At 41.4% G+C, this 27,162-nt stretch overlaps 1 protein-coding gene across 1 annotated transcript in view; it reads right to left on the bottom strand.

The window, feature by feature from the left end:
• CCDC7 (coiled-coil domain containing 7) overlaps positions 1-27,162 on the bottom strand; it is a 340,456-nt gene that overhangs the window by 140,624 nt on the left and 172,670 nt on the right. Inside the window, 5 exon segments of the mRNA XM_043538840.1 lie at positions 3,488-3,595; positions 12,283-12,358; positions 14,127-14,159; positions 15,233-15,274; positions 24,046-24,532. Coding sequence (XP_043394775.1) covers positions 3,488-3,595; positions 12,283-12,358; positions 14,127-14,159; positions 15,233-15,274; positions 24,046-24,532 — 746 coding nt within the window.

Raw genomic sequence — 27,162 nt, 5'->3', positions numbered from 1 at the left:
TCAAAGAGGAGGAGCCAAGCCCAAGGAGCTCATCAGAACCCAGAGGTATATTCAGATCCCATGGAGGGGGGCAAATCTCATGGAGGCCAAACAGCATACATGATTGTTTTGACCATCTGCACAATCTACTGAGAGTGGCTTTCCATTATGGCATCTCAAATGGGCAGTGTTTATTTTGTGGGCAGAGCCTGGAAGAGTGCCACAACCTTTTTTTCCCCAATTAAACCTTTGAGGGTAACAGATTTTAGGTGAGCTCCTCACCCAAACTCTGCCCCTTTACACCAGCTGAGTAAAAAGCACAGAGTGGTAAAAAGGAGCTCTGCATATCTGGCCAGAGGAAGATTCCCCTGGTTCAAAAACTGGGGAAGACTCCCTTGCAAGCCCAGTGTACGGGCATGTCGGGGGTGAGGGTGAGGGCAGGAGAGGCATGTCATAAATGGAGATTTAGTACGCAGACCTGTAGAGATTCCCAGCAGTGCTGTTGCCTAAGGAAAGCTAGGGAACATAGAAAGATAACTCAGACAGGCTTTCAGAGCGGTCTACATTATACTGTCAAGTATCAGAGGGGTAGCCATGTTAGTCTGGATCTGTAAAAGTGGCAAAGAGTCCTGTGGCACCTTATAGACTAACAGATGTATTGGAGCATAAGCTTATAACCACTTATTCAGGCACACAGTTATGGCAGCTGTGCACCTTCAGTGGCTACTGTGAGATGACTAGAAAGGTTGAGCATAGAGCTGGCCAAGAAAAGGGAATCCCTTTCTGCAAAAAGTTTAGGGCAAAATACCGAAATGCAAAAATATTCATGGAGAGTTATTTATATAAAAAAAGTCCATTTGGGGAGAACTGAAACTGAATTTTTAGGCTTCCAGTCAATTTCAGATGTAAAATAGATCTAGACATGTCCATCCCCAGAGGTAAGGGAGAGGCAAACAGATTGACAAAAGCCTTCCAGGTGGGCAGCCAGCAAGCTGTTGTTTCGGTATTCCTGAATTGAAAATTGAAATTTGTCAGCAAAACTGAAATTTTCTTGTGGAAAATTTTGGTTTTGTAGAAAGGGCATTTTTTGTCAGAAAAATCACTCCATTGCAAAATTTTTGACCAGTACTAATGCTGTGACTTGAGTGTCTGGCAAACCAACGGCTGAATCCATTTTCTACAATTTCTATGTGACCAATATTAGAAGACAAGTCAGGAAGAGATCTTTCATGAATGGATCAGCATGTCAACTTTATGCCTGCATCCCACTAGTCTAAGTGTGGTCAGGAGGTCAGATTGGATGGATCTGAGGCCTTAAACTCTATGAAGTTGAAACTATGGTCTTGTCTATGTCTGATAATGGCCAGGCAGATGTCTAGCAAGGATTACTTAGTTATTTGTCTCTTTAAAAATATGAGAAACTCAAATTCAAATTTTGCATTAGTAATTCTGTATGGCCACTTTTGCCTGTCAATGTTACTTTCATTCTACCTACCCCACACTCTGCCTTTGTTATGCCAGTTTAATTTAGGCACTGATACAGCAAAGCACTTGAGCAGGTGATTAACTTTAAGGACAAATAGCCACAAATACTTCAACAGGAATATTCATATGCTTAGCACATACTTACATACTTTGCTGAATCTGGACCTTGGACTATAAGCTCTTTAGGAAGGGACTCTTTTTAATTAAGGGTTTGTTTTACAACATCCAGTACAAAGGGGCTCCAGTCTGACTGGGACCTGTTATAGGGCATGGCTGCCCCCCAAATACTCCTGCTAGCTGAGTGTGGCACTACTAGTGCTTCCTTCCCCAGTTCCCTTCCCTGAGCTGGGTCTCCTCAGCTCTTCACACACTGGTCTGTGCTGGAGAGTGGCCTATCCTTCCTGCCAACTCACAAACAAACATAAGCCCTTGCCAGGTAGCAAAAGCCCAAGTCCTAACAAATTAAAGATTCTTTAGCCCTTTAGGGATTCCCTTCAGCCTGCCCTCTAGGACCTGTTCCTAGCCCCTTTTTAGATTACTTTTAGAATATTTCTGGCTCTGGCATAGAGCACTCGTCCCCCAGGGAGTTTCTCTGAAATGCCATACTCAGCACCTCCTTGGCTCTGTTCCTTACTCCTCCCCTGCTCTGGTATAGAGAACTGGGCCCCCAGGCTGATTTCCCTGGAGTCCCTGGCCTTGCACACGAGCCTGCCCACTCCCTGTGGTTCCAACCACAAACTGAGCTCACTCAAGCCTTTTATAAGGCCCAGGTGACCATTATGCTGTCATCTGACCCTCCTCAGACCTGTCCCCTCAGGCTGGGAAGCATCTAGTTAATTATGGCACAGCTGGAGCTGGCTCTATCTTTCCTTGGAGGGACGAGTGACCATGTGACAGGACACGTGGGGAATAACATAATACAAATAATAACGATCTTCAGACTTGATGGCATCACCTGATAGTGACCACTATTCTTTAGTCCATGCTGCTTTAGTGAAGGTCAGTGGCTAATAGTCACCCCATCATTCAAGCTCATTTCTGTCTCCAAGATCCTGTTCAATCACTTATTGGTGTCTGTGTCTATTATTAAAAATTATGTCTTCTCTTAAATTGATAATGCATGTTAATGGAGATAAAAGGCTGTCCACTCCGGGTCAATTTTGATGATGAGTGTTCTGTTGTATTATGATAAGGGCTATGAGACCATTAATAGCTACACAAAGCATACAGGACCTCATTTTACTTTTAGAACGTCTTATGTAAAAAGAGGTACACACAGTAAACTCAATGAAAATTCAATTTATCTAAACTTTGAAGAGATGAAGGGATGAGTCCACGTTATTGCCATTTGAATCTGTAATCTAAATAATTCAAACTTGATGTTTAAAATCATTATGCAGTAACAGCTGAACTAGAATGATAAGGGCACATAGTTTGACTACAGTATGATCTAGTGCCTAGATGTATTTGTTAAAGCAGTACCGGTAGGAAGGAGTTTGAAAGAATCATCTTCAACCTCTGGAACAATCTAATCTTATTACACTACACTATTATTAGCTCAATAGTAGAAGACTCTGTTTATTCTAATCTGGGTGCACATGTTTTTGGCCTATTTCAGTTCTGGAAAGTACATTTCTAACAGGGACCCCATTCTGTGAAGAACTAGACCCCTTTGGCACTATGCATACATAAAAAGGAAGGAAGTTCATAGTTTCTATGGCAGGCAATCATGTAGAATTTGATCTGAGACAAACTAATTCTGAGGGCCTTTCATCAAGATTTCAAATTTTGCTTTGGAATATCCTAAATTCAATCATTAGTCTGTCATTTTTATGAGCCATCTTCAACTGTAGAGCAGCTTCTGCATCTTCTGCACTTTAGAGTATAAGGTAGTTAGTGGTAGGAGTTCAAGTTTTGTGGGAAAGAAAGATATAATTGTAGCTCCACTTAGGGCAAGACACCAAAGTCTTCAGAGAACTCATATTTGTTTACTAGAACTCTAAATGATTAACTTTCCACTTACCGATGTTTTGTCCTGCTTCTACCAGAATAAGAGTCTGTGCTTGTTGCATCTCATTCCGATTTTTCAACTGATTTGTTAACAGAAGTCTTTCTGTGGCTGATAAATCTTCTATTTCATTGGGGAATGCAAAAGAAGGAGAAAATAACTTGTTGAAAATTCTGTTTGTCATAACCTTATGGAAACGTGCACAAATTTTAAGCTAGGATCCAGGTAACAGAATAATATATTTTACTCATTAAATTTCTAATCTCAAATGTTTATCTGCTGATGTATATTTAAATTATATTTCTTTATATAAACCTATTTGCACATTGAGAATATATATTTAGCATAATGATAGTTGCCTCTAATCAGAAGTGACAACTGATCACATGTAACTAATGATGGTTCTTCTCTCAGAAACTATGCAACAGCTCATGTAAATATTTTCCACTAATTAGTAGTGAGTGGCGAATTATGGTTAAAATCATTTCCATGATAGACCTTGTTTTCACAAACTTACAACTTGTCAAACCACTCATCACTAGGCTTGAAATTTGATGTCACTCAAAGATGAATTTTTTTTTTTAAAGTTGGCGCAAAATCCCCAGGTACTGATTAGGTTTGGTTCTAGGCAGACAGGATTCTTAAAGGAGATTTTCATTTAATAGGGCAGGGAACCTGACATATCTGTGTGAGGCAGGATTTTTTAAACCAAGGATTCTGCTATGTTCTAGTAAGAGTGCTGCAAGAGTTTCTGCTTGGTACATATCTTTCAGATCTGCCACATGACCTGCAAAGTGAAGTCTTTTTTAGCTAATAACTTTTCAATCTCAAACAGAAGAAATTATTATCTGTTCATTCTCTCCTACATCTAAAAATTCTAATATTGTTATGTCCCCATCTACCAGGAAACAAGGAAGCTAAAAGAACTGTCCATCAAGACCATTAAAATGCTGTAATTAAAAAAAATCAGGAGTGGATGGGTAAAGCGCATAGAAACTGAAATTTACAAACTAGTTAAAACTAGCCATATAAGAATGGCTATACTGAGTCAGAACAATGGTCCATCAAGCCCAATATCCTGTCTCCCAACAGTGGCCAATGCCAGGTGCTTCAGAGGAATGAACAGAACAAACAATCATCAAGTGATTCATCCCCTGTCGTCCACCCTTAGGTTCTGGCAATTAGAGGCTAGGGACACCTAGATCATGGGGTTGTATCTCTGATCATCTTGGCTAATAGCCATTGATGGACCCATCCTCCAGGAGCTTACCTAATTGTTTTTTGAACCCAGTTATACATTTGGCCTTCACAAAACTTCCCTTCCCATTGTCACATTAGCCTAATATATTTCCACAGTGTACTTATATACTTTATACACAGCTAATATGCCTAAAAGCACCTAGATACCATGGTAACAGATAAACGGAAATTCGTTTGACTGAGCTATTTCCCTATGATATAGTGCAGCTGTAGTTCTCTTGTGCTCTCATCAGTTTTTGCAGTTTCTTAGCTTTCATTTACAGACTGAACTTTGTTACATAGCCCTTAGTCTGCCATCTGCTGTTTTCAGAGTAACAGCCGTGTTAGTCTGTATTCGTAAAAAGAAAAGGAGTACTTGTGGCACCTTAGAGACTAACCAGTTTATTTGAGCATGAGCTTTCGTGAGCTACAGCTCACTTCATCGGATGCATAGCATATCGTGGAAACTGCAGAAGACATTATATACACACAGAGACCATGAAACAAAACTTCCTCCCACCCCACTCCCCCGCTGGCAACAGCTTATCTAAAGTGATCCTCAAGTAGAGCCATTTCCAGCACAAATCCAGGTTTTCTCACCCTTCCCCCCCCCCCCACACATACAAATTCACTCTCCTGCTGGCAACAGCCCATCCCCCTTTGAAACCCCTCTTTATAATGCGCATGATAATCAAGGTGGGTCACCTCCAGCACTAATCCAGGTTTTCTTACCCCCCACACACACACCCCCCCCTTTTCCAAAAAGCACACACACAAACTCATTCTCCTGCTGGCAACAGCTCATCTTACAATTTGCACAGCAATAATCCAAGTTTAACCAGAGCGTCTTGGGGGGGGGTTTTGCAGGAAAAAAAACAAGGGGAGACAGGCTACCTTGCATAATGACTTAGCCACTCCCAGTCTCTATTCAAGCCCAAATTAATAGTATCCAATTTGCAAATGAATTCCAATTCAGCAGTTTCTCGCTGGAGTCTGGATTTGAAGTTTTTTTGCTTTAAGATAGCGACCCTCATGTCTGTGATTGCGTGACCAGAGAGATTGAAGTGTTCTCCGACTGGTTTATGAATGTTATAATTCTTGACATCTGATTTGTGTCCATTTATTCTTTTACGTAGAGACTGTCCAGTTTGACCAATGTACATGGCAGAGGGGCATTGCTGGCACATGATGGCATATATCACATTGGTGGATGTGCAGGTGAACGAGCCTCTGATAGCGTGGCTGATGTTGTTAGGCCCTGTGATGGTGTCCCCTGAATAGATATGTGGGCACAGTTGGCAACGGGCTTTGTTGCAAGGATAGGTTCCTGGGCTAGTGGTTCTGTTGTGTGGTATGTGGTTGTTGGTGAGTATTCGCTTCAGGTTGGGGGGCTGTCTGTAGGCAAGGACTGGCCTTTCTCCCAAGATTTGTGAGAGTGTTGGGTCATCCTTCAGGATAGGTTGTAGATCCTTAATAATGCGTTGGAGGGGTTTTAGTTGGGGGCTGAAGGTGACGGCTAGTGGCGTTCTGTTATTTTCTTTGTTAGGCCTGTCCTGTAGTAGGTGACTTCTGGGAACTCTTCTGGCTCTATCAATCTGTTTCTTCACTTCCGCAGGTGGGTATTGTAGTTGTAAGAATGCTTGATAGAGATCTTGTAGGTGTTTGTCTCTGTCTGAGGGGTTGGAGCAAATGCGGTTGTATCGCAGAGCTTGGCTGTAGACGATGGATCGTGTGGTGTGGTCAGGGTGAAAGCTGGAGGCATGTAGGTAGGAATAGCGGTCAGTAGGTTTCCAGTATAGGGTGGTGTTGATGTGACCATCGTTTATTAGCATTGTAGTGTCCAGGAAGTGGATCTCTTGTGTGGACTGGACCAGGCTGAGGTTGATGGTGGGATGGAAATTGTTGAAATCATGGTGGAATTCCTCAAGGGCTTCTTTTCCATGGGTCCAGATGATGAAGATGTCATCAATATAGCGCAAGTAAAGTAGGGGCGTTAGGGGACGAGAGCTGAGGAAGCGTTGTTCTAAATCAGCCATAAAAATGTTGGCATACTGTGGGGCCATGCGGGTACCCATAGCAGTGCCGCTGATCTGAAGGTATACATTGTCCCCAAATGTAAAATAGTTATGGGTAAGGACAAAGTCACAAAGTTCAGCCACCAGGTTAGCCGTGACATTATCGGGGATAGTGTTCTTGATGGCTTGTAGTCCATCTTTGTGTGGAATGTTGGTGTAGAGGGCTTCTACATCCATAGTGGCCAGGATGGTGTTATCAGGAAGATCACCAATGGATTGTAGTTTCCTCAGGAAGTCAGTGGTGTCTCGAAGGTAGCTGGGAGTGCTGGTAGCGTAGGGCCTGAGGAGTGAGTCTACATAGCCGGACAATCCTGCTGTCAGGGTGCCAATGCCTGAGATGATGGGGCGCCCAGGATTTCCAGGTTTATGGATCTTGGGTAGTAGATAGAATATCCCAGGTCGGGGTTCCAGGGGTGTGTCTGTGCGGATTTGATCTTGTGCTTTTTCAGGAAGTTTCTTGAGCAAATGCTGTAGATGCTTTTGGTAACTCTCAGTGGGATCAGAGGGTAATGGCTTGTAGAAAGTGGTGTTGGAGAGCTGCCGAGCAGCCTCTTGTTCATATTCCGACCTATTCATGATGACAACAGCACCTCCTTTGTCAGCCTTTTTGATTATGATGTCAGAGTTGTTTCTGAGGCTGTGGATGGCATTGTGTTCTGCACGGCTGAGGTTATGGGGCAAGTGATGCTGCTTTTCCACAATTTCAGCCCGTGCACGTCGGCGGAAGCACTCTATGTAGAAGTCCAGTCTGCTGTTTCGACCTTCAGGAGGAGTCCACCTAGAATCCTTCTTTTTGTAATGTTGGTAGGCAGGCCTCTGTGGATCATTATGTTGTTCAGAGGTATTTTGGAAATATTCCTGGAGTCGGAGACGTCGAAAATAGGATTCTAGGTCACCACAGAACTGTATCATGTTCGAGGGGGTGGAGGGGCAGAAGGAGAGACCCCGAGATAGGACAGCTGCTTCTGCTGGGCTGAGAGTATAGTTGGATAGATTAACAATATCTATATAACGCACACTTTACTTCTCTACAAAAGAAAAAGGACACTAAACTTTCTAAACTACTACAGGCTACAAGGGGCCACAGCAATGGTTCCCTCAACCCACCCAGCAATATTGTTAATCTATCCAACTATACTCTCAGCCCAGCAGAAGCAGCTGTCCTATCTCGGGGTCTCTCCTTTTGCCCCTCCACCCCCTCGAACATGATACAGTTCTGTGGGGGTGGGGGGGGAAGGGTGAGAAAACCTGGATTTGTGCTGGAAATGGCTCTACTTGAGGATCACTTTAGATAAGCTGTTGCCAGCGGGGGAGTGGGGTGGGAGGAAGTTTTGTTTCATGGTCTCTGTGTGTATATAATGTCTTCTGCAGTTTCCACGATATGCTATGCATCCGATGAAGTGAGCTGTAGCTCACGAAAGCTCATGCTCAAATAAACTGGTTAGTCTCTAAGGTGCCACAAGTACTCCTTTTCTTTTTTTCTGCTGTTTTGTTTCTTGTGGTCCTTTAAGGATCTCCAACAACAGACAGCAAAACCAACCTCCACGGACATTCTATACATGCATAAGACTTCCCTGATGTCATCTCCAAAGGCCCCCAGCAAGTGGTCTAGCTGCAATGTTGACACCACCCTGTAATCCCAAAATTGTAGATGTACCCTCCTTTCTCTGCAGAGGATTTCAAGTGATCATGACAGCAAAGCTCGGTTAGGCTGAGGAGCTCCAGCTGATCCTTCACTGCGAGACATAATGAGGCCAGAATGTGTCCCATAAAGAAAGATGTATTGTACAAATGTTTGTGGCTAGTTAACAGATTGGAAAACTTTTCATAAACTTGCTGAAATTAAATGTTCATAACTGTAAATTTTTTTCAAACTTGGTATGTTTTGTATATCTCAATAAAACTCAAGCCATAATTGAGGAAAATTAATACAATGATTTAAAAAATAGAACAAATTAAAACTGACAAACTTTGGAACCGCCTCAATGTACATGGACATAGGAGATTGTACACAGATAATGCATTACATTCATAATTGACGTTAGTCAACCTTTGGTCAAATAGTGCTTATTAAGATTGTACATATACAGTTTATTAATGACACAGACAGACATCAATTAGCCTTTGCTGACTAAGGACAGTTAACTATGGAACTGGGAATTTTTTCTTGCTTTATTTATTTATTTTAAAAAATACTAAGAAATTAGGGGTAAATATTTTCAAATATATATACTTAAAGTTAGGCTCAGAAATTAAATTAACCTCTGAGCTGTGGGTTGTCCACACCTCAGAAAGCAAAACTGCTCTTTTTTTGTGCCTAAATATAAATTTAGGAGCCTACCTTTAGTCATAAAGGGCTTGATTTGCAGAAGTACTGAGCATCCACAGTTCACAATTATCTCAGTTGGACCTATGGGTACTCTACACATCTGAAAATCAGGCACCAAATTTGAACATTTTAGTCTACATGAAAGCTTAAAATTAATGTATGTTAAGTTTGCTCATTTAAACATTCAAAATTCAGGAAATACAAAAAGTTAAGGTTGAATGCACAATGACTCATTTTTGAATCATTTACTTGCAAGTTATCCTGTAAAAAAACCATATAGTACAATATTATTCAAGAAATAGTATGTCAGCATATCATTAAACGTTACTGTGGACACGTATCACTAGCATTGTGTTTTGAATATGTAAAGGAAAATGTAAAGATCTTTATGTAAATAAACAACCACTCCAATTAAACCATTATGGTCATCAGTAAAAATAACACCCATTTAACAATGTTTTGAATTTATCTTGAAAAGAAAAAGTTTTGAAATGTTTGATAGGTATCCCTCACATTGATACATAGAGTCTTGATTCTCCCTGCCCTCTCTTAAGAATTAAGATAACATTCCCATTTACAATATAATATGCCAGATTTACATCTGAGTAAGTAATGAGACTATATGTTTGTTGCATAACGCTGCAAGAGTCATCTCACCTCCAAGTCCCATCTCTGTGACAATACTGCTGTACTACTACAAAAGCCTCCCTACCAGCACAGAGGGAGTATTTGGGTAAAGGGACATGGCTAAAGTGGACTTGTCAGCATAAGCAAGGGGGTAATTTGCCACAACTGCATATGACCAAGACATTGATTTATCTCTTTACAAGGCATCAGTTACTCTATTGTGTCAAAAGCATCCTTTCCAGAAAATATTGGGGGTAGACAATTGCTAGTGGAATTCATGTGTCCAAAAAGTTCAAAAGTATAGAAAAGGCTAAGATCTGCAAAATTGCACTGGAAAAATAAGATGAGTATATCAATATATATCTTGAGAAAAAGTGTTTATAGTAACGTTTTGTGTTTGCTGGTGAAAAAATACACATTGAAGAGATAAATACTAGGTGTAATGTATTGGGGAAGATTTAATACATAGCACTGCACTACTATACGTATGCTAGTATCTGTGGGAGCAAGCCAGAGCATATGTAAATATACTGCAAGCTTTTTCAAACCTCTAGCAGTCAGAGATAAATAAATAAATAAATAAATAAATAAATAATAATAATTAGCTCTTCTATAGTGCCTTTTATCCATGGATCTAAAAAGAGATTTACGAAGTATATTAAGTATCATCTCTATTTTACAGAAGTGGAAACTTAAGTATAAAGAAGTGAATTGACTTGCAAAAGATCAAACAGTGAATGAGTGGCAGAACTGGGACTAGAATCCACATCACCTGAGTCTCAATGCATTGCCTTTTCCATGGACCGATGCTGCTTCCTGTACAAAGGTCACACACACATTCTTTAAATGGTTTGGTTCCTCTCTCCTCCAAGTAATTAGAGGTCTCTGTGTTCTTGGTGAGTCACTGAAATGCTCATGCTTTTCTAATACCAATGCTGTTCAGTGTGGTATTAATTTGATGTCAATTAAATGTAGTAAATTGCATTGTTTTTTCTAGGGTACCATTCATAAAACTATAGTTTTTCCCTAAATCCTCCCAGATTATCTCACTCTACTGTTCACCCCCTTCCCACTACCACCACCATTTTTTTTATTTGCAGCTATTTTGAGCATATTCTGCATGGGATCATTTTTGTTTGTTTTTGTTTTAAATTACATACCAAGCATGAGGTTTTAATTTACATATAGAAGTCTAAGCTTTTGTTTATGTTGCTCCACTTTTCAGCAAGGAGATACACTTTTTGGTGCATAAGCCATGTGAGTGAATGGTCCATACTGATTTTTGGAAGAGTCCCAGCAATCCTAATAGTGTCCCTGAAGGGTTGAGGTGTGTCTTCAGTTCTCTTGATAATCTAGGTGATGTGGAGTTAAGATGTGGTTTAAGAAAATGTAATTTTGATTACTGAAGAATGATTACAATATATAGCAAATAAACCATGAAAATCCCTGGAGACTTTATGAAAGTAATAATTTTCAATCAAGATATTACTAATTCTGCACTTATCAATGGTTTTCTTGGTTCTAACTGAACTGTTATCAGAGGATATGTCTACACTACGAAATTAGGTCGAATTTATAGAAGTCGGTTTTTTAGAAATCGTTTTTATATATTCGAGTGTGTGTGTCCCCACAGAAAATGCTCTAAGTGCATTAAGTGCATTAACTCGGTGGAGTGCTTCCACAGTACTGAGGCAAGCGTCAACTTCCGGACTGTTGCACTGTGGGTAGCTATCACACAGTTCCCGCAGTCTCCGGAAATGAGATTCAAAAGTTCGCGGTTCCTTTCCTGTCTACCTGGCCAGTGCATCTGAGTTGAGAGTGCTGTCCAGAGCAGTCGCAATGGAGCACTCTGGGATAGCTCCCGGAGGCCAATACCGTCAAATTGTGTCCACAGTACCCCAAATTCGACCCGGCAAGGCCGATTTAAGCGCTAATCCACTTGTCAGGGGTGGAGTAAGGAAATCGATTTTAAGAGCCCTTTAAGTCAAAAAAAAGGGCTTCATCATGTGGACGGGTGCAGGTTTACATCGATTTAATGCTGCTAAATTCGACCTAAAGTCCTAGTGTAGACCAGGGCAGAGTTTGTGCTTGTTTGATGGCAGCTTTGCAAATGAAAGCCTTCTTTTGTATGACAGCTCATCTCTTATCCCTACATAAAAGAGATTATTTTAGACAATATAATATAATCTATTTTAAAAAGCAGTGCACGCTAGCTTTAATAAAAATTTATATAATGAACCATCTTTTTTGAGGGTGTAAAGCTCCCAAAGGGAATAGCTTTTCCAGCATATCATTATAAATGAATGACTTTTATAAATGTTCACAAAATACAATTTGGTTAACGAATAAATTGATTGCTTTAAGAATTTTTCCTCAGTCTATAATTAGTATATCAGAGAGAGCTATAGCAGAATACACTTAATAAAAGATCAGTCACTTATGTATCTGAAATGTGTTACACCACATTCCATCATGTATTTTGGCATGATGGCTCCTATTATCAAACATTCTCCATCTCTTGCAAAAGCGAAAAAAATTACCTTTAAGATCTACTGTGTCTTTGTAAATACTGGGAAGACTTTTTTCACTGGGTAAAATATTCTCCGAAATTATAGTCTATCAATAAAAAGAGAATGAACTATCATTTCATATTATTTGCTAATTATATATTAACAATCGATTGTTTTTTTAACATCTTAGTGAAGTTTGTTCTTGAGGTTAATGGGTAATATGTGTGACCACTTCTATGCAATTCTTTCTGGGTTAAATATACTCACTGCTCCGCAACCACAGCATATAACCACTATATGAGATCCTTTGGTCTAGTATCTCCCTAGTTCTACTCCAATATGGCTTCCACCTTTTACATTCCAGTAAAATAGCTCTCACCAATCTTAGGACAAATACTCTGTCTTCATTTTCTGACCCCAATAGACAAATGGAACAAAGTACAGTCTCCCAAAGGTTCAAAGGGATGTTTCATCAATTTTAAGAACACTAAATTCAAATCCCAAGATGGCACAGAGTGTTTTTATTGGAGGATATAAGTTATTAAGGCCTTTTAAGAGTCTTTTAACTACATAATTAGTAAAAATGATACCTGGTATGCTGATATAGCAGAGAGTCTGAAGACACTGAAGACAGTGACAGGGCTGCTTTGTTAAGATTCTAATATATAATTAATTCGTGCTGAATATGGATGTATAGCATACATATAAATGGAAAAGATTTTTATTGTGGATTTCTAACTATAACAATTTCATGTGAACTCTTCCCTGGAATTCATTGTTACATTTTGTACTTCTAATGAGCAATACTTTTCTAACAATCCCAGAGTCTGACTCCCCATGCCATTAGATGAAAAGACCAAAAATATGGTTGATAAACCATCCCTTGTCATTGCAACAAGTCCAGTACTAATGGTAGAGGCTCTATTAACCGCATGGACAGGTATAGTAAGTCTGGGTACATTGGTGTCTGGCCCATGCTGGTATTATTAAAATTACCCTAGCTTTCTCTTGTTTTATTTTGTTTATCTGAATGAGAGGAAATACAGACATTAAGCCCTGACCCCAATATATTAGAAATGCATTTGATATTGGATCCTGTCTCTCCCTGCCCTTAAACAACCTTTTTGACATTTCCTGTTGTTGCTGGCTGCAAAAAGATCTATTACCAGATTCCCCCATGACCTGAAGAGATGTGCTACTACTTCATCTTTCAAAGACCACTCATGCACTTGAGAGATCAACCTGCTCAGATGATCTGCAAGGGTGTTTTGTTCCCCTAACACATGAATTGCTATTGAGTGAACATTCTTTTCTATATACCATTCCCAAAGATGCTTTGCTTCTATGCATAATTGAAAGAAATGAGCCCTGTATTGTTTGTTCAGATAATACAATGCTGTCATATCATCTGTCATCACTTGAACTACCTTGTGTTTGATGTGAGGCAGAAATGACTCTAGAGCCAACCAGACAGCTCTCAACTTTAAGATATTGATATGTATATTCTTTTCTTCTGGGGATCAATGAGCTCCAACTAACAAAATGCTGTTTAAATGGACTTCCCATCTGAGTGTGGATGCATCTGAGCTAAATATTACTGACAAAGGGGTACTGGCTGGCATATTGCCTTTGCTGAAAGTACATAGGCATTCTATCCCTGAGTTTTCAACCTTGGACATTTTTTACTTTTAATATTTCAGGCCCCCCTCCTCTGTAGAAAAAGAAATTAATGTTAATGTGTCCCTCTCATTATAAATATTTACTATACATTTACATAAAAATGTATTCCCTTTGTGATAACCACGCAATGCATTAAAAGGATCACTTAAGATATTTTCTCATTTGTAATTTAAAGGTTTTGTATTATATTTTACCTCATAAACTCTAGGAGAATCTTGTACATAAGGCTGAATATCCTAGAAATTAAAAAAGCAATGTTAAGGGATTACATGCGACACATATATTTTATTCCAAAAACATTGAGCTGTTATATTAAAAAGTATATTGTTAATAATAAATCTTATGATTTAATTAATGCAAACTTAACACTCGCTCAATGACTTCATCAGTGCAAACCAATACATTAAGATAAAATATAAACTTCTTTTTTTAACATATATTTCTACATACATTTAGCCAAGCTGACAAATACAAAAATCAGAATGATCTGTCATTTTGTAGTATTTTAGTGTTTTTAGCAAGGTATCCAACACTTTAGAGAATACTTGTATTTGCAGATCTCAAAGTCAAGATTCATCGGTACATTTTTAAGCTATTACGATATTGATTTTCATCCAAATACTCAGACAGAAATCAGAAACTTCAGTATTTTTATTTTGCATCTTAAGCCTTACAGTGCTAGACTTTGTTCTCTTAAAGTCCTTTAAACTTAAAATTCTCAACTAGCCAGAAAATAATTAGTTCAAGTAACAACATGTTATTCTGTGTCCAAGTATTACATGGAAAAGTATATAGATCTACTAATTTTGAAAACATTAATGCTTGATAGTATACCCATTCATTTCTGTCAAGCATAATTGATACCGAGAAGTATATGTAACAGGTGGTTTGCTCACGTGACTCAACTGAGCAGTTTACTAAAGATCATATCGTCCATTATAGCAAAGAACTGCATGTCTAACACTATTCTCTCTCCTAGAGGGGTTGGACCTTCAAGGATCAGGACATTAGGCTTTCCAGGCCATCTTCAGGGAAGCACACATCATCCTGAGGCAAATTCAAATAAAGCGTTGGCCACATCCCAATAACTACTATATATCTTGGTCACCTTTGAATTGTAGGGCTGGAGTAATTATGATCAATAATCCTATTAACATTGTTGCTTTGTTTGGAGAAATATTTACATATGAAGTTCTGTTTAAACATATTAGTGATCAGTTAAGCACTCTTTTACATTAAGTGAATAGCTTTAAAATATTTTCTCTTTTACAGCGTAAAAGGTTTTGCATTAATGTTTTACCTGATAAACTTCAAGTGGTTCTTGAATATCTCCTAGAAAAGTCTAGCAATCCAAAAGGAGTATTAATAGATAAATGTCATGCTACTTGTTTCAAGTACATTTCATTATTCATTTATTACATTCAGGTTTTATATAAATGTGTATTTTAGAATTTGAATGTTATTGTTATTTAATGCACTTACTACAATATCAAGCAGTTTATCCATTTGCATCAATTTAAACTGTAAATATTGACTTTTGAGATACTCTGCTGTAGGATGTAATTATTCACAAAGACCTACATTGGGGTATCCAAGGCCCTGTCTGCCTACTGTGCTCATTATGGTCCATGCAATATATTCTGATTTTTGAGAAATGGAAGTTACTTGTAATTGGAGGTTCTTTGAGCTGTGTGGTCCTTATCTGTATTCCACATGTGGGTACACATGTGCTCCATGCAGCTGAGACTGGAGATTTGTAGCAAGTAGTGTCCATAGGTCTGTGACTGCATGGTTGCTCTTCTTGTGCTCTGAATCAAGGACATGAAGGACGGCACATACAGTACCCCTCCGGTTCCTCTTCTTAGTGCAAATCAGATAAGATATGAAGCAGAGGGGAAGAAGGGTGGGTAGTGGAATACAGATAGGGACCACACATCTCAGAAGAACCTTCCATTACAGGCAAGTAATCTCCATTTCTTCTCTTGAGTGCTGGTCCCCATGTATATTCCACATGTGAATGATTGATGAGCAGTATCCATACCAGAGGTGGGTGTGAGGACACAGTTGGTATGCAGGTCTGTAATACTGCTGTCCCCACAGCTGCATAAGAGATCTGGACTAAGGCATAATGCTTCATAAAAGGTTTGAAGGAGCTCCAGGTAGCCACCTTACAAATGTCCAGTATAGGTAGTTCTCAAAGAGGTGCTTATGACGTTGCTTGTTTTCTCATGGAGCGAGCCTCATCCCATCTGGCATAAGAATATGTGCCAACTGATAACATAAAATGAAGCATCCAGAGATGCACTGAGAGTGTCTCTGGGTAGAGAAAGCTTTTTCTTGCCATTACTCTGCTATATTGACAAATAGTCTTGGTGTTTTCCCAATCGGTTTAGTTCCTTACACATAAAAGGCCAAGGCACATCTAACATCAAGGGAGTGAAGCCTCATTCATTGGAAGCATGAAGTTTTGGGAAGAATCTTTGTCAGCGATCCCTCAATTTGAGGATGATCTCTACCACGGATTTACGTATGGGTCCTGAGATGATTCAGGAGTGCAATCCTGGAACCACAGATTTACCACCAGGCACTGACATTTCTGGGTGGATCAGCTGCCTGCTGAGAGGAAGTTTCCTTCCTTCTCTCTTCTCAGCTTTCAGGGCAAGGCACTTCCCCTCAAAGAAGGCCACTGCTTGATGGAGGATGTGGTGCCACGCAGGTCAGTTGGTGGCTTGCTCCTTTCAGCTTGTGATGTCCACATCAGTTTTCTTGAGATACACTTTCAGTGTGTCTTTGTAGCGTTTCCTCTGACCAGCACAGGATCTCTGACCATAGGTGAGCTGAGAGTAGAGGACTTGTTTTGGGAGGTGAGTCTCTGGCATCCACACACAATATCCAGCCCAGAAGTTGATGCATAAGGATCATTGCTTCAATGTTGGTGACATTGGCTTCAGTGAGGATGCTGGCGTTAGTGTGGCGATCTTCCCACTTGATAAGAAGGATTTTCCAGAGGCATCGTTGGTGGTACCTCTCCAGACTCTTGAGGTGCTGTTGGTAGGTCACCCCAGGTTTCACATCCATAGAGGAGTGTAGAGATGACAACTGACTTATAGACCTGGATCTTTGTGTCCTTCCATAAGTAACTGTCTGTGAAAATGCATCAGAGAAGTTTCCCCAAAGGAAGCACTTGTGCACTAGATCTTGTGCTGGATCTCACTGTCAAGTTTTGTATTTTGAGAGAGTTGGCTACTGAGGTTGCAGAAGTGCTTGACTGTCTCCAAAGTCTGTCCCTTGATGGTGAGTCATGTGCAAGGCCTGAGGGAGGCTGATGGAGCACTTTAGTCTTCTTCAAATTAAATGAGAGTCCTAGGCTTTGGTAAGCTTGTGCAAAACATTCCAGTGTGGACTGAAGGTCATTCTCAGTATGCGCGAGGATGGCACAGTCATCAGCATATTGAAGATCAGTAATGGATGCCCTGGACTTCAGACTTTGAGCAGAGACATCAAAGATTAAAAAGCCACCATCCATTCTGTATTGAATGTCAACTCCAGTGGGGAGGCGGTCTTTAATGAGGACAAGAATGACTGCTAAATAGATGGAGAACAGGGTTGGGTCAATAACGCATCCTTGCTTAACCCCAGTTTTGATGATGAAAGGGTCCATCTCCAGGCCAATACAGAGAACAGTGGCAGTCATCTGATTGTGAAGAAGCCTTAGGACCTTAATAAATTTTGGAGAGCAGCCAAATCTGAGACTTTTCCTGGATTTGACAGGCAATGAAGATCATGTCAGCTGTCCTGCAGGATGGTCTGAAACTGCATTGAGATTCCGACAATATTTCCTCAGCAAGGGGAAATAATCTGTTTAAGAGGATACGGGTGAGAATTTTCACTGCTGTAGATAGCAAGGCAATGCCTCGATAATTTCCACACTGCAACTTGTCTCCTTTCTTAAAGATTGTAACAATGTTGGCATTTCTCAAGTCATTCGGAATCTTCTCATTATACCAGATTTGAAGAAAAAGTCTGTGGGGCTTCTTTACCAGTTCTTCACCTCCAAATCTGTAAACTTCAGCTGGTATGCTGTTTGGTCCTGCTGCCTTGTTGTTCATGGTTTGCATGATGGCTTATATTACTTCTTGGAGGGCAGGGGGTTCAGCAAGAGATTCTCTTTCATGTAGTTGAGGTATGGATTTGTTAGTGGCATCAGAGACAATTTACTTATGGTTCAGGAGCGACTCAAAATGCTCCTTCCATTTGGCTTTGATGGCTCCACTGTCCTTGAGGTGCATCGACCTGTCTTGCACTTGGAGTGGTGTGAGACCATGGGACCATGGACTGTAAATGGCTGCCATTCTCTCTGCATGTGCTGAGTCCATTGGCTATGTCATAAAAATAAAGGGAAGGGTAACCACCTGTCTGTATACAGTACTATAAAATCCCTCCTGGCCAGAGGCACAAAAACCTCTTACCTGTAAAGGGTTAAGAAGCTCAAGTAACCTGGCTGGCACCTGACCAAAAGGACCAATAAGGGGACAAGATACTTTCAAATCTGGGGGAGGAGGGGAAAGACTTTGTCTGTTCCATGTGGCTTTTGCCAGAGACAGAACAAGAAAGCAAGCACTCCAACTCCTTAGTAAGTATTTAGCAAGGAAATGAGTTAGATTATCTTTTGTTTTGGCTTGTGATTTTCTCTGTGCTGAGAGGAAGGTGTATTCCTGGTTTTTCTTTCTGTAACTTTAAGATTTTGCTTAGAGGGAAATTCTCTGTGTTTTGAATCTCATTGCCTTGTGAGATTATCTCCCATTCTAATTTCACAGAGGTGCTTCTTTTACCTTTTTTCTTTCTAATAAAGTTCTTTTTTTTTTTTTAAAGAATCTGATTGGTTTTTTTAGTGTCCTAAAAAAACCAAGGCTGGTCTCTGCTCATCTTGTTTATTCTCAAGCCTCCCCAGGAAATGGGGGTGTAGGGCTTGGGGGGATATTTGGGAGGAATAGGACTCCAAGTGGTCCTTTCTCTGATTCTTTGTTAAATCACTTGGTGGTGGCAGCATTACCTAATCCAAAGTACAAGGGAGAATTTGTGCCTTGGGGAAGTTTTAACCTAAGCTGGTAGAAATAAGATTAGGGGGTCTTTCATGAGGGTCCCCATATCTGTACCCTAAAGTCCAGAGTGGGGAGGGTACCCTGACAGGCTACGTCACCCGCCATCACCAAGATTGGTTTGATGAAAATGATGCTGAGATTCAGGGCCTGCTCAACCAGAAAAGTAAAGCTCATCACATATGGCAAAACGACATATCACAGCAGCAGAAGCAAGAGGTATACAAGCAACTCAAGGCTGAAGCCCAAAGGAAAATCTGTGACAACAAAAACAAGTGGTGGCAAGAAAAGGCCAAGGAGATTGAGCTTTAAGCTGATCAACATGATATTTTGGAAGAATACTGGTACGTGAATAGGTTGGGTCAGATGAATCTCAGAAGTCACCTTGGAAATGAATTTTGGGTGAAGGGAGACTTTTTCTCTATGAAATGTGTTATATGGTGGGTCAGCCATGAGTACTCCCAGATTGCTCACCTATCTGACCAGTGTGATGGTAACTAAGAAGGCAAACTTCATGGATAGGTGTGATATCCATCCACAGCCATCAGTTCAGATGGTGGTCTAGTAAGAATTAAGAGTACCAGGTTTATGTCCCGTTGCGGCATGGGTTTTCTCTTAATGTGACCTTTCAGAAATCAAATGGCGGTTGGGTGTGCAAAGATACAGTGGTCTGCTATCAGAGGATGAAAGCAATTCTTTGCTGCCAAGTGAACCGATACCAAGCTAATAGAAAGTCCTGATGTCTTGAAGGACAGAATATAGTCTAAATTAACAGGAATATCTGTTGATTCTGGGAATAACTCTTTTGGTTGTGTCCAGGTAGAGAACCACCTCCATTTAGTGTTTTCTGCTGGAAACTTTTCTGCTCTGATTGAAGATAGTTTAGATGGTCTCTGAGCATGAAAGTCCTACATCCAAATACATGGCCATGAGATGAAAAGGGTCTGAATTAGGACGTCTGATCCAGCCATTCTCCTCAATTAATAGATCCAGAAAAGGTCAGATATTGATGGGAGGCTGGGCTGACATTCACAGGAAGGGCCACTTGGATGCAATAAGAATGGTCTTATTCCTGTCATGATAATTTTTTGCAGAACCTGAGGTAGCAGAGGGATGGGAGGAAAAGCATCTCTCAGATGATCTATCCAGGATAGCAGAAATACATCATCCCAGGAGTTCTGGCCTATTACTGCTCTAGAGCAATATAGATTTACTTTCTCATTTGCCTGGGTGGCCAACAGATGGTGTCCCCCACTAGGCAAATATGTTTTTCAGGGCAGAATTGTGTATCTCCCACACCGGATTCATGGAAAAGTGTCTGCTGAGATTGTCCACCAGAGAATTCTGTGCACCTGGTAGGTAGGCTGCTGAGACACTGATGTGGTTGCTGATGCATTAGTTCCATAAACTGACTGCCTCCATACAAAGAGGAAGAGATTTTGCTCCAACTTGTTTATTTATGCAGAATAACGTCTCATTGTGCATCATTATCTGGATATGACGGAACTGTATAAGGAAGACGAATGTATTGCAGGCTAGATGGACTGACCTCAGCTCCAGTAGATTGATATGCATTCTCACCTCCTAAGGGGACCCTGTGCCTTGTGTAGTGTGATTGTCCATGTGGGTTTCCTATGAGGGATGCTTCCATGATTATAGACACACAGAGTGTGGCCAAATATAAGGCAAACCCCAAGCCAGACCAGGACTTCTCACTCAAGCTCCCATGACTCACATCTCCAAAAGAGCCTGCAGTGACTCATCATTCAGGCATGCTGCACCAGTCAGCTTTATTGACTCATCCTGTAAGCAGACCTTGCAGTCATTTAGCACTCAGGCATGCGGCAGCAGACTATCCCTGGGCAAAGTCTGTGTCAGTTGACCCTAAGGTAATGACCCCGCCAGAGTTTCAAGTTAGTCTGTGCAATAGCACTACTTGGTCAGGAACCTTCCTGCTGCCACACAGTGTTACACACTTCCCAGGCTTCCAGCATGCCCTTGATCCAGTTCCTGGTCCTGCCTTAGCCTAACCCAAGCCTTGTTCCAGCCTGCTTCAGCCTTGCCTGTGCCCTGCTCCAACCCTGCTCCAGCCCTGTTACTGACCACTCCAGCCCTGCATTTGCTTCCTCACACCCCTCACCCCCGCCCCAATTCTTGGAATGACTACCATCTGGCTTTGACCTTTGGGCTGCATCTGGACTCCAACTATGATCCTGATTTGGCTCATCTACAGACTCTGACCTCAGTTCTGACCCACAGCTTGTCCCCGACCTTGGTTGCAGTGCTGCCCTCAGCCCAATCCCAACTCTACAAATGGTTTCAACCTTTGTACCTATTCTTCATTACAGCTGTAACTACCAGGCCTGACCATCTTGACCCCAGAAACTGACACTGGGAAGGAGGTTTATGGTGGTGAAGTGAGATAAACTTGATTGTGTAGCCAGAATGAATTATTTCTATTGCCCACCTGTCCATAGTTATTGCCCTCTAATTGTGGGTAAAGTGGGCAAGGCAGCCACCAAAATTTTGGTGACACTGCAGAAGGGCATCAATGTATGTATACAGTTCTCAAGTGACCTGTCAAAAGAAACCCCTGGGTGGCAAGTGAGGTTGAGAAGCAGCAGCAATTGGGGTGGAGGAAGTTGCGAACCTGGGTCTTCATCCCTTCTGGGGTTTGAGTGGCAATTCCTAAGGGTGCTGGTGGTAAAATGGCTGATGGGGACGGCTGGGCTTGTAAATTTGCTTGTGGTGTTTTCTCTTTAGGGACCAGGGTGTAAATGCAGGAGACTGAAGTGACTCCCCAGTCTTCTCACTGAAGGGATTAGATCCATTAAAGGTCAAGTCCGATAGTATTCTGGGCCTCCCTGGGGAACCAGGAAGAGTGCAGCCATGATTCATGCCTCAGGACTACAGCTATGGCAATGGCTCTAGATGCAGGATCAGCTACATCCACTGCTACCCAGAGTGCCTTCATCACTGAGAGCCTTGTCCTGCAGAGGAAATTTGTCCCTGAATTTTACAAATTTGGAGTAATTTGTAAAATCATATTTTGCTAGCAGAGTCTAGCAGTAAACAATTCTGAATTGGAGGCTGGTTCATGAAAATATCTTCCTCCCCAGAAGGTGAAAGCATATAGCGCCCTTATTAGTCAGAGTAGTCTTGGGGGGTTGTATCCTGGACCTCTGTGTAGCTGCCTACACCACTAAGGAGTTGGACACTAGGTGGGTAAACAGGAACTCTATCCCTTTATTTGGAACAAAATAGCATTTTCAGCCCTTTTAGGAGTGGGGGCACAGAAGGCAGGGGTATACCACACTGTCCTGGCAGATTCCACAACAGCCTTGTTCTCTGGGAGGGCCACTCTACTAGGGCCTGATGATTGCAGGATGTCCAAGAGTCTATGTTGTGTCATGGACTTCCTCAAAAAGGATCTGGAACTCAGTTACCACCCTCTGCAAGAGATCTTGGTATTACCTGTGGTCGTCAGGCAGAGATGGGATGATGGAACAATTGCCTTGTTGGGTGGGGAGGATGACACACCTATCAGAACCATCAGGGCCTGTGTATCTGGCTCAACTTCCTCTTCTGTAAACTCCAATAGAGATTATTGGTATCATCTAGAAGAGGGCTGGCAATGAGGCACTGAATACCAAAAGTCCCCTGAGTAGCTGTATCCAGGAGAAGGGCAACTCCAAGACCTCCTAGAGGTTCTGTCCTGGCTGGTCTCCCGTGGGCATGAAGGTTCATCTGGAACATCTGACTCATCTGATGAAATGGTAGTACCTTTCCCAAGGGTGGTCCCAGTGGAAGAATGCTCCAGCTTGTAGACATGGTCGGAGAGAATTGTCTTCTCCAAGGGGATTTCTTCTGGTGTTGAAATATCTCTGAGGAGGACTGGTCCAGATAGAAGACATTGTGAGAAGGGTAAAGTGAAAATATCCTCCAGTCAGATAAAGGTTTCAGTCCTTCCCAGAGTTTGAGGAGTCCCAGATCCAGAGCTCAGAGGGTCCTGCTCACAGTCTAGGCCATTATACAAGGGCATCTCCCAGCCAGGAGCCAACGGGGGTCTCATGACCTTCTCCAGGAGATATTTCCTCAGATGGAGTTCTCTTCCCTCACAGGTTCGGGAAAGGAAGGAGCAACAAATGTTGCACTTGGCAGAGATGTGAGCCTTTCCAAGGCAGTAAAGGCAGCGCTAGTGTTAAGCACTGACAGAGAAGGAATGAGGGCAGGAGATATAGTTCTTAAATCCCAGGACTCTGGGCACAGTCCTCCTCTGTGAGAAGAAGCTTCCCAAGATAGTATAGTTTGACTTGTTTCTCCCTAACTAAAAACACTAAAATCATTAAAACCCTAAGGCTAAGATTACTAAAAACACACACACACAGATTCTGAAAGGAAGGAAGATTGTTTCAGACACAGAGAATTTCAACTCAGACCACGTGGTGGCAAGAAGGAACTGGAAAGACTTCAGTCCACGCCACCCTTTATATTGGAGGAGAGCAACTGTCCAGGTGTGGACCAACAGACATTATTTGCTATAAATCTCAAGTCTCAGGTGCATGGAGAACATGTGTACCCAGGTGTGGCATACACATAGGAACCAGCACTTGAAGAATCTAAGCTTTCACTTTTTTAAAAAAGTAAGTTTATAATTCCGATGATTGCAAAGATAACTTTCTAAAAGTTAACTGCATGTAACATGATACAGAGTCGTTTTCGTGAGTTTACAGCCAACCTTAACAAGGATAAGGTGTAAAGTTCCCCACTAGAGGTGTTGGAGTGTTAGCTGTAAAACCTAATGGCCCAAATAATGTAAACATTTTTCATTGTAAACATATTTTCATGTAAACATATTTCATTGATGATCATTAAGTCAATGGGATTATTCACGTAAGCAAGTGTTAACAATATGCTCAGGTTGCATGGCTTGCTTACCATATGCTAGGGTTGTACAATCTAGTCCTAAATAATTAGATCATATCTAAAATTATAATATAAAATAATACTGCACCCTGTCTTCGACAGAAGAAGTTGTAGTAGATATCATCTTATCCTCTGGAGTGAAAACTGCAGATACCTCTTCCAGGATCTTAGAAGATATGATAGCAGGTGTCGTTTCAATAGGAAAAATAGGAGCTGTTTGAGATTCTTCTTTAATTTTGGCAAAATCAGCAGAAGATACTTTGTGACTGGGCAATAAGTCTTTAAAAGAAACTTGACCTTTGGGAACTAAAGTTGATGGCAAGGTTAGGTTCTCATATGTGAAGAGAGAAGGATCTTCTTCGATACTGGATCTAAGAGTTGCTTCAACTTGTGCTTCCTTTTTCTGGGAGATTTCTGGAGATATTTTCTCTTGCCTTGCTGAGATAAGCTGGTCTAAAGCCCTTGGTAATGACTTGTCTTGACTGTTTGAGTAGTCGTCCAAAGGGGATTCTTCTTGAACTTTGTGTAACTCTGGGAGATCTGAAACAGCAGTGATGTGTGTTTCTTTCCCTGTACTTTAGGATTAAAAATATACAATATTAGCTAGAAAGGTAAAAGAAGGTATGCTCTTATTTGAGAGATGGGAAATACATGAGCTGTTAAATGTTAAAAGCCGAATGACTTTTTCAGATCACACTAAGCAAATATATAGTGAAGCAGCAGATGGGGGCTAATAACACACTCCATTCAAATAGCTCTATACTACAACAACTGAACATACTTATTTTTAATTATTAGATTTACACACAAAGGAACAGTGTTAAGATTGCTCAGGCAACCTTAACTTTGTCATTTTTTTCCCCACCTGCTAGATATGAGGCAGCAAGGGAGAGGAAGGTAGTAGGGCTGGATGTGAGGCAGAGAAGATTTTGTTCCTGAGCTTCTACCTGTTGTAATAATCATAATTAAGTCCTCTTACACAGAACTCACCGCTGTGTGGCAACAACTGTATGCTTGCACTGTACAAGAGTTTGACACAATCTGTCTCTTATACAGTGAATGTATACAGATGGGAGGGAAGCCCCATCATTGGAATATGGATTGTAAGACTCTGTTGTTCAGTTCCCATTCATGATCCTAGGAAAATTGCCTGTTCAGTGTGTCCGCCGTCATGTTCAGGAAATGGGGGAGGTAGGAGGCTGAGAGGTTTATGTTGTGGTTTATGCACCAATTCCACAATTTCATGGCCTCAGTGCATAAGGAGTGGGAACAGTCTCCTCCCTGTTGATTTATACAGAACATGCAGGCGATGTTTTGGTTCATGAATACTCTTTCATTCTTTGTTAGTGGGAGGAAGTGAAGATGTGTGTTGCGGGTCACATGTAGTTCTAGTAGATTGATGTGTAATTGAGTCTCCATAGAAGGCCATGGGGGCGTCAGTGAATCAATGAGGCATCTGTTGTGATCAGTATGAATGGTGGGTCCTAGTGAAAGGGGACTCCTGTGCATACATTCTCTGGTTGTGTCCACCACTGTAAAGATTCCAGGACTTTTGGTGGCATTGATAGGCTTCTAGTCAGGCTGTGCTTGTTCGGTATGCATACTGAACTCAGCCAAAAACTTGTAAGAAGCACACGTGTAGTCGCTCATGCCTTACCACAAAAGTAGTGGCCACAATGTGACCTGATAGCTGTAGGCAGGCTCATGCCAATATTTGTGGGCTATTCGTGACTACCATGATAAGGTTGGTCAGTGTCATGAATCTGTTCATCGATAGTGATGCTTTCCACCCATGGAGTCGAGGTGCGCCCCAATAAAGTCCAGTAGTTGTACTTGAATTAGGGTTAATTTTTGTTCATTTAACCCTAAATTCCAAAACAGATGGATTGGAAAGACCACCACCCAAAGGACAATCAGGTGGGAAAATATTCCAGATATGGAAATATTATTATTCCCTGTTTGCGTAAATGTGCTGCCACTACTGCAAGGGTTTTGGAAAAGACTCTTGGTGCAGTGGAAAGGCTGAATGGTAGAATTCTATTGGTAGTGGTCACGTCCTACTGTGAACTAGAGAAACCTTCTGTGAGTGGGATGTATGGTGATGTGGAAATAGGCATCTTGTGGGTTGTGGGCTGAGAACCAGTCCCCCCTTTCCAGCACTGGTATTATTGTGGCCACTGTGATCATCTTGAATCTTTGGGCTCACATGAACTTGTTGAGCTTTCTGAGATCTAGAAGGGGTCTCATCCTCCATTTTTCTTCTGGGTTAAGAAGTAATGGGAGTAGAATCTCCTCCCTTTGTGTTGTGTGGGAACTAATTCCATGACATCTAACTATAGAAGATGAAAAACTTCTTGTCATAGCAGGTGCTCATGAAAAGGGGCCCTGAAGAGGGATGGAGAAGAGGATAGGATTGGTGGGCGGACGGTAAAACGGATAATGTAGCCCAATCTTATGATCTCTAAAACTCATTGGTCCATAGTGATTGATGTCTAGACATAGTAAAGAGGGTGTAGACAATGGCCAAAGACTTGAGTGGTATGTGTAGATGGCCAATTTTTCAGAATTGCAGCTGGGCCGATGTTGGCTGAGAATGTGGAGGATTATGACTGTGGTGTTCAGTGTCTCTGGGATCATTGTCTCTGTCTCTGGGAGTCATATGGTATTTGTTGTCATGAGAATGAACAGTCTCTGCCATGTTGGTATGGTTGGTATCTTCTCTCCACTTTAGGCATATATACACAAACAACAAAGCAAGAGGGTTGCCCTAGAGTCCTTCACAGGGTGTAAAAAACTCTCTTTTGGCAGAAAACAGTTTCTCTGTCAAAGGGGAGATCTTCTACTTTCAATTGAAGTTCCCTCGGGATTCCTGATGATTGTAGCCAGGATGCTCTGCACAGGACTATGGCCGTGTCTACTCTTCCTGCCGCCATGTGTCCAACACCAAGGGATGCTTGCCTCACTGTCCTGGTCACAAGTTGTCCCTCAGTAAGGATGGCCTTGGATTGTTCCCTTCTCTCCTGTGCGATATCCGTAAGCAATTCCTTCAATTTGGCATTGTTGTCATTGCCATATTTGGCAAGGTGTGCAGTGTAGTTAGCTGCGCATAATTGTAAGGTCACAGAAGAACAGACCTTATGGCTGAATAGATCGAGTCTCTTCCACTCCCTGTCATGGAGAGTGGATCAGAATTGGGGCTGTTTCC

Source organism: Chelonia mydas, chromosome 2, assembly GCF_015237465.2.
Source record: "Chelonia mydas isolate rCheMyd1 chromosome 2, rCheMyd1.pri.v2, whole genome shotgun sequence".
NCBI classification, from domain to species: Eukaryota; Metazoa; Chordata; order Testudines; family Cheloniidae; genus Chelonia; species Chelonia mydas.
The sequence above is the reverse complement of the archived record's forward strand: the minus strand, read 5'-3'. Positions and strand labels throughout refer to the sequence as shown.